We start from the raw sequence: 8,613 nt of genomic DNA, 5'->3' as shown, positions 1-8,613 counted from the left end.
CGCGCCCGGCCGGCCATGGGGCTGCCCACCCTGGAGTTCAGCGACTCCTACTTGGACAGCCCGGACTTCAGGGACCGCCTGAAATGCCACGAGATCGAGCTGGAGCGGACCAACAAGTTCATCAAGGAGCTGATCAAGGACGGCAGCCTGCTCATCGGGGCCCTGCGGAGTGAGTGGGGGCAGCGGGGACAGGACGGGACGGGACGGGACGGGCGGGGGGGAGCCTCTTTTGTTTGAATGGCCGCCGGGAAAGGGCTCCCCCGCCGGCAGCCGCAATTGCAAAGTTTGGCTCCAGTTTTTGCCTCCCCTCCTCTTCCCTTTCCTCTGCGGGGGCTGCCTCTCGGCCACGCGGGGCGGGGTGTGCCCGGCTCCGCGCGGGGGTCGCGGCCAGAGGCAGAGGCACTTGGGGTTGGGAGGGAGCTCGGCAGGCCATCGAGCGGGGCCAGCCCCGAGGGGATCATCCTCCAGCCGGGTCTGAAAGCCCTCCGAGGATGGAGATGCCTCCGCTTCTCTGGGGAGGCTCTGCCCGTGCTTTGCTCCCCTCCCAGTGAGAGAGGGCTGGCCGCAACTTCCCTTCCTGCAGCTTGAGGCCATTGCGGCTTGTGCTGTCATCTGCCACGCCGGGGAACAGCCCGGCTCCGTCCTCTTTCGAACCCGCTGCAGGGAGCTGAAGGCTGCTATTAAATCCGCCCTCCGTCTTCTCTTCCGCAGACTGAAGGACCGGTCCCCTCAGCCTGTCCTCAGAAGTCATGTCCCCTGGCCCCCTTGCCTTCGTTGCCCTCGGCTGCACCCCGCCCCACTTGTCCACATCCCTTCTGTAGTGGGGAGCCCAGAACAGGACACGCGCTCCAGGCACGGGCTCACTGGTGCCCACCCTGGACCCCAGTGACTCCTGCCTGGACAAAAATTGGACTTTCCAGGTCTTATGGACTAAACAGTTAACATATTCAGTTGGGGCAAATGCCTATTTCCTTTTCTCAATAACTGCATGCTCATTAGCTGACTGGTAGGCTGATGAGGTTTGGAGAATAAGAGTACACTTCTGTGTTATATGGCCAAACCAAGACATTGGAATTCAAACAGATATATGTGAGAGAGTTGCTATGCTTTCTGGGTTTTGCTGATTGCCTTTTAATTTGGCTCTGAATAACCGGAATTTGTAGGGTTTTTTTTTACTTGAACATAATATAGCATGGGAAACAGTAAAAGGAAAGTATAAAACAGTTTCTTATTTACTTGACTTCAAGTAATTTGTATGATTTTTTTGTGTTGAAGGCTGCTCTGAATATATATTTGGAAAAGGGGCTCTTGGCTGTTGCACTTTGATTCTAATAAATGTTATTAACAATATTACTATCCTCAACTAACACTTCCTTTTTTTTTCTAGCTCTCCTGATCGTCTTGTTGCTGGTTAGTCAGATTAGGTGATCCCCTATGCATTGGCAAGAAGTACTTCCTGACCCTAGGGGAACTATACTGTACAACTTACTGGGCTGTTACTTTGTAGCTAAATTTGTTGCTTCATATTGGCTTGACTTTGTCTGTCAAATTACAAGATATATTTTTGAAATGATTACTCATGGCTGAAAAAAACAAACAATAGCAGCATCACTGATTCATGCAGTGAGCAGGTGTTACCAGCTTTCTATACATCTGTATTGGTAAACCTCGCTTGTAGTTGGAACAGGATGCTTCATCATTATGTTGCATGTGGGCAACAGAATGGTTGACAACTGTGACTTCTCAGTATAGGCAAGTTTTCTTAGGCAGGCAGAGTTCTTTGGGTAGATGTGATATCTTTTTATTAGACCCACTAAATAGTTGGGGAAAAAAAAGCTTTAGGGCACAAACACCCTTCTTCAGGCATTGGGAGACTGCTGCTGTTCTGAGATCTCCAAGGCAGAAAAAAAGCTGGGGAAAAGGGATGTCTGGGAAGATGCAAATGAGCTAAAGTTTGGAAGACAAAGGGTAGGGATAGGAGGAGAGGGAAAAGGGTGAAGGAATGCAGGTCTTCAGCTAAAAGGCAGGCTACCTGGTGTGTCAGATGTCAGGCAGGCATGTGTCATAAATCCAATCAGTCCACGATTTTTTGTATCCAGTAGATTTAGGAAGTGAAATTCATGGGCTTGTCTACAAAAGGTTTTGTAAGTTTCTTTTGAGGATTAGAACCGAGAAATCAGGGAGAGAGAGAGTGATTGTCTTGTGAGAAGTGTGCACCCATAGGTAGTTGGATATTTTTGTCTTTGATGGACAGCCTTTTAGCTGAAGGCCTGCATTCCTTCACACTTCCCCCTCCCTTCCTATCTCTACCCTTTGTCTTCCAAACTTCCACTCCTTTGCATCTTCCCAGACATCGCTTTACCCCAGCTTCTTTTCTACCCTGCAGATCTCAGAACAACAGCAGTCTCCCTACGCTGGAGGAAGGGTGTTTGTGCCCGAAAGCTTGCAAAGAACTTTTTTCACCTATTTAGTTGGTCTAATAAAAGATACCACATCTACCCAAAAAACCTTGCCTGCCTGTCTCCTTAGACAACAGGCTACAGCCAACAACCCTGCAGAGCGTACATAAGGCATTTACACAAATGAAACAACTTTGGTGCTAAACCTAAATGAATCTGCAGTGCATGGCTGCTGTGGGGATACGTTTGGATCTTATCAGTTAATTTTGTGCAAATGCTAGTTGAATTACTGGTATGCTTCCTACACTGTGTCCCTGAAGTGCACATCCTCAGAATATGAGGTCATGCTTTACATGGACAAATGTGCTTGCTGTATATCCTGAAGCTTCGCGCTACATTTTTTTAGATGACCTGAAGCAAAAATGTGACTACTCATTTTATTAGTTGACTTTGGATTCAGGTCTTATCTTTAAAAGTGTAGATTTTAAAGAAATCACAAAGTAAGCCCCCAAATGCTTTAAAATTGATAGGAGAAACTGCATGTGTATTGTAGGCGTATAACGGCTCTCCTTATTCTGTAGCATTGACACAATGATATAAGTGAAAATACTGGAAACATCTTAGCTGACAAAACAGTTTCCGAGAAATGATGAAACTAGTCCAGAAGAGAGAAAATGAGAAGTTCAGAGAAGCTCAAACCCCCCCCCCCCCCAAAAAAACCCCAAACTAGTTTTAGTTGAGCCCATACAAATATTTTTACCATTGGCTAGTGTATGGATTTAGCACTTCTTTGAACTAGACTAACTTTTATAATCAAACTGGTGCTGCTTTTTGTTTAAAAAAAATTCAAAACCAAACTAAACAGAAAGTTCCCAAGTTTCTTTATACAGAGGTTGCAGGTGGAGAAGAATGTATTTAGAACACTGTTTAGATGTGACAATTAAGCCCTGATCCTACAAAAACTTACACTTATCAAACGTTACATAATGTGAGTAATGCTGTTAAACCTACATATCTAAATGCTTGATGGGCTGAGATTTTCCTTACCTATATTCAGCTCTTTGCCTTTCTGTGGAAAAAAAGAAACAGTTCTGTGAGGGGTAATTAACACCAGTCCTGAAAGTCCTCTTTAGCTTAATTTGCCTTAATTTGCTCCTTGCTTGACACAATAGTCACTGTCTTAGTGTCCGCAGGCTGTTCAAAGCTAAGATCTTTCTCCTGTAGGAAGTACTACTCTTTTTCCCGTGTAGTTGAGACTGCTTTGTAGATACTTTACTTACAAAAATGGAGTTGGGGTAATCTCTGTCAGGGTGATTGGGGAAATTTCCGTATCTTTATTACTGAGTACAGGAAAGGAGATGTTCCCAATGACATGGGTGGATTTGGGCTCAGAGAAGAGCTACAAAATCAGACTTAAAACTATGAAATGTAATAGCAGTTTGCAGTAACTAAAGTGTCCATGTGGAAAAAATATTCTCCTGCAACTTTTTTTTGACTTGCTTACCTGCTATAACTACTCTGAATCAGCTTTAAAATGAATGCAGCATGAAAGTTATGCAAGGCTGTTTTGATGATTAGATTTTTCCAACTAAAACTCCTGAGTAAATAATTAATTCAATGGACTTTTGTAATTTGCACTTTCAAACTTTAACAGCCTGTTAAATTGGAGAGAACTGGTATGTTCACTTACCATATCTAACTCTTTTCTTTCTTTCTTTTTAATGATAAATCCTGTAAAAATATTCTAAAAAATTGTTTACAGGTTAAACCAAGTGGAACTCGGCCAGTTTGGACTGAATGAGTTTCTGTGATTGTTTGTGCAGGTTTCTTGCAGTTAGTTTAGAAACAAATTGATTTTAAAACATTTTACACTGTTTTATGGTCTTGTGGCTCTTTCTGGGCATCTCTTCTAGCAATGTTGAAACTATAGAGCCTACTGAAATGTGTTGGTACTGGCAGTGGCAACAGCTCCTGCCTGGCCCTGAAGTCCAGCAGTAACTTTCAGGTTAGATTGTCTACCTGGTCTCTATTCTTAATAACGTAACGCATTCTGAGATGTAGTTTGAATGGAAAATGTTATAAATTGAAGTTATCTTATAATGTAAAGGCCCATAACAGGTCTGGTAAAGCAAACGCTTATTGTATTAAACAACACATGCAACTAACTTGAATAAGAAACAATTTATCAAGTAATTCCTTGCAGCCCTTCATTGCCTCTTTCTTTTTGTGACTTGTTTTAGTTTCAGGTTCTTGCAGCCAGACACTTGGGGCTAGATTTAGGCTTAGTTTAAACGGAACAGCTTAAATGGATTTCTATGTGAATTAAATTGTGTTGTGCCTTTTTAAATGGCCCCTAAATGCCAGCTTGTCTCTAAAATGTCATGCACATCTGTGCTACAGCAACTGTTATGTAGGCAACAAACTCATAAATGCTGTGAGAGTGGCTATTATTTTCTTCCTTTTTTCTTTGGAAAACTGCCTTTTTATCAACAGCAGAACTAGTAAGCAATATAAGATGTCTTAATAAATAGTCTACCTTAAAATAGTCAACAGCATTGTAGATAGAGATGTAACCTGGGAAGGACTGGCACTTTTTCAGAAGGGTTCTGCTTTTGTTTGACTCAAATTTTATATGTCCTCTACTCTCAGCTCTATGCCTCCAAACTGATGATGATGTGATTGCTATCTCTCTTGGGATTTTTTTTTTTTATTGTTAAAAAATGTACGTGTTTTAACAGTGATTTGTATTTTCCAGTATGTGATCATACGTAGGTGGATCATGCCAAGATAGCTTTTTAAAAATGTCTTTTCCAGGTTACTGAAGCAGCAGTAAAAGATTTCAGTACATTTTAAGCTCCTGGCTTTTGGTAGCAGTCAGCCTTATTTTCAGTAGTTTTAGTTCAAAGCAAATCACTGATTCCTAGAATTCCGTAGCACAGACATCATGGCAATCAGATAGTAACTTTGACTTAGTTTTAGTTGTTTGAAAGATTTGTGTATGATTACTGTTCGTAAAATTTGGAGTTACACTTATTAAAGTTTTAAAGTGTTGCCCTAGTGAGTTATCTTAAAAAAACCCCATGTAGTTTGTTGCCACCAATTGGAGGAGAAGGGAGGTGGTGAACATCCAAAGAGCGTGGCTACAGCTTAACTTCCTTGCCTTTTGAAGGACATTATTCTTCTCTGCAGTCTACTCCAAAAGTATTGAGATTGTGGTATTTCTATTGCTACTCCAGAGAAGTGAGCTAGATGCTTCAGTGTTAGGTGTTTATGCTGTTCTGTTTCTGGGTAGATTCTCTTGCTGATAATGAGTAGATAACACAGTGAAATATGAGCCTAGCTTTCAGCATCACAAAGTGACCTGTCAGTCCTCAGCCTTTTGCACAAATATATATTCTTAGACTAAAGACAGAAAATCATTGCCACTGGTCTCAAAAAATTAGTGTATAGGAACTTGAGGGTTACCCTTTATATCTTCAGATGTTGAAATCTGCACTCTGGTATGTCTAAGTGAAAATATTGTGAACATACAGTGATATGCAGTTATTTGCCATGACCTGAGCATCTTCTGGTTCAAGGTGAACCATCAGATGCTGTGGCCCAGGGTCTCTTGAGAATTAATTTTTCTGCTGAAGATCAGGGGACCTGACTTTATAAAAGTCTGTAGACTGTGGTAATGTGGTAATGAGTGTCTTGGTGATTTAAATTCTGATACAGGAGTTCTTTAAAGATTTCCTATAGTTGGATGATTTCAGGGATATTCTTATAAATTAAAAACAAGTAACTTTGGGGCTCAAATATCAGGATATTGAATGCTATGTAAGATCTTACATTCTGAAAAGCAAAACTGACGCTGCTGAAAAAAACAAATGTAATCCAATTTCTATAACCGAGCTTCAAACATTTATTAATATTTAAAGTGACTTTTACAAAGGTCAAATTTAATTTGATTTTTAATGGTTCTGTTGATTGTTTTTGTCTACTACATGCTTCACTTGCTATAAGTTAGATAAACAATTCTAGTAATAAAAAGCTGGCTATTCCATGAATATTGTCTTTATAACAATGGAAAATATGACTTTGCAGTCACTGAATTTGCACAGAATCTCTTGAGGTTTTGTGGATACAAGGAGAAATACTGTAACAATTTGCAGTTTCCTATAACAAGCCTTGGTTGACTTTTGAGTTTGTCTGCCTTCTGCAGAGTAGGTTGAGTTTGTCTGCCTTCTGCAGAGTAGGTTAATCATTATCAAAAATGGGGGGGGGGGATTCTTTTTTTTCCATTGAAATGATTTGTGAAACAGCATTTTTCCTTTCCTTTTCAAAACTATTTAGAAAGACAAGCCACTAAGACTGTAGGAAGAAAACACACATTTAGGAATTAAATGTATAGTCATAAGAAAAAAATATTTGTGTAAAAGAAATGAAGCTGCTTCTGTACTGGTTTTTCTTAGCTGTCATTTTCTGGAGGAATCCACTGAAACAGTATTTTGGAATTATTCCACTGATGCATAATGCTACGTATTTTTCGGAGGTAGGAGGTGGGAGTGGCAGAATGCCATGTGTCTATAAACCATTGCTGTGGACCTAAAACTACAGGCAAATAGATATGGAAGAGGATAAGAAATTCTAATACTCATGTTTTTGTCTAAATGTCATTTCATTTTCTGTTCCTGAAATTTGCGCATTGTTTGCAAAACATTAATAGGCTTTCATTGGGAAAATGTTAGTTTTCTAGTATATTTTTTTTACCAGTAGACCTGTTTTTAGGAAGCAGCCACAATTTAGTCTTTGACACAGAAGATCACTGGCTTTTTATTAATTACTGTATTTTCTTGACTATAAGATAAGCATTCCCCCCCTCAAATCAGCATGGCTTTTCCCCGATAAAAGCTTCTCATCTTACCTTTGCATACAAGAAAACTCATTAGATTCATTGTCTATCATTAAACTGCTGACAAAGGCAGCATGTGCTCAGTAATAGAAACCCACTATGAAATTGATTAAATGAAGCCAAACACTGAACATGACTATAAAACACATGGTCCGTATTGAGAAAACATACAGATAGGAACCCTTTTTGTGTGTATGCCAGGGAGGTCCTTTAAAAACAAACAAACAAACAAAAACAGCAGTTACTCCCCCTGGAGGGAACTAGCACTGGGCCTCGAGGTACCGCAATACCAGGCCAACACTAGGAGGACCAGAGCCAGCCCTGACACCTTCCCTTTGGTTCCAAACATTCTTGATCTTGGCCAAAAAGGTAGGATCCAGTAAGAACCTACCATGTATACTGTATAGTAGTACTTATTTTGCATAGTCCCCCCTCAGTGCCAACTCTTTTTTAGGTCATGGTGAGCCATTACACTGAATACAGTCACAGCTAAGTTTCACCTTTCTTTCCCATTTCTTCACCAGCCTTAAATGTCTGGCAAACAGCACCAAACAGGGCCCCAAACCAGTTCACTTAAAATCCCTCTGTCATTCCCTCTCTCATCTTGTCACAAATGATTAGAGTGCCACGTGCCCATTCCCCCTCTCCTCCCCCCCACCGGAAGTGGAGCCAGGTCAAGTGTCAGGGAAGGGAAGGGGCATGGGGGCGGCAGATTGAGGGAGTGGGGCTGGGACAGGGGTAGGCATTGGCAAGCTGGAGTGGGACGTGAGACTGAGCTGTGCATGAGGAGAGGGGGTGGCTTTCACTGCTATGCACACCCCTGGGGTGGCATGGGGGTGTGCCCCTCAGATCTGCAGACGGGGTGGAGTGGGCTGCCACTGCAGGCTGGGGCTTGGGCAGTGCCAGGCTCTTCCCAGAGAAGGGGCTGGCAGGGAGGGGAGGGGATGAGCCAGGCTGCACTTGAGGTATGTGGTGTCATCGTTGGGAGGGGACAGTGGCGAATTTTGGAGTGGCTACAGCCCTTCCCGTAGTCCCCAAGCCAGCAGCACTGCCACCTGCCCTGAGTGTACCCTGACACAGCCCCCCAGCAGGAAAGAGCTCTGTGCCACCCTGGTCCCAGCCTGCATTGGCAGCTCGCCCTTGCCCCACGACTAGATCCGGGGGGCACATGCCCTCCATGCCTCTCCAGGGGTGTGCGCAGTGGCGGGAGCTGTCCCCCCTTCCCTGCACACTCCAGACGAGCTGCTTGTGGCTCTGTCCTGTGCCCTGTCCTGGCTGTGCAGCAGCTGTCCCTGCCCCTGCCCCTGCCCCTGCCCCTGC

At 42.9% G+C, this 8,613-nt stretch overlaps 1 protein-coding gene across 4 annotated transcripts in view; it reads left to right on the top strand.

Annotated features, from left to right (window-relative positions):
- The first annotated feature begins 6 nt into the window (after positions 1–6).
- ARHGAP42 (Rho GTPase activating protein 42) overlaps positions 7–8,613 on the top strand; it is a 305,839-nt gene continuing 297,232 nt past the window's right edge. For all 4 annotated transcript variants that reach the window (XM_019530286.1, XM_019530287.1, XM_019530285.1 and 1 more), the window contains exon 1: positions 7–169. In XM_019530286.1, the coding sequence (XP_019385831.1) occupies positions 16–169 (154 nt within the window). In that variant the 5' untranslated portion in view covers positions 7–15. The remainder of the gene's footprint in view (positions 170–8,613) is intronic.

This window comes from Crocodylus porosus, unplaced genomic scaffold (genome assembly GCF_001723895.1).
Source record: "Crocodylus porosus isolate Cpor-Errol unplaced genomic scaffold, CroPor_comp1, whole genome shotgun sequence".
Taxonomy (NCBI): Eukaryota; Metazoa; Chordata; order Crocodylia; family Crocodylidae; genus Crocodylus; species Crocodylus porosus.
The sequence above is the reverse complement of the archived record's forward strand: the minus strand, read 5'-3'. Positions and strand labels throughout refer to the sequence as shown.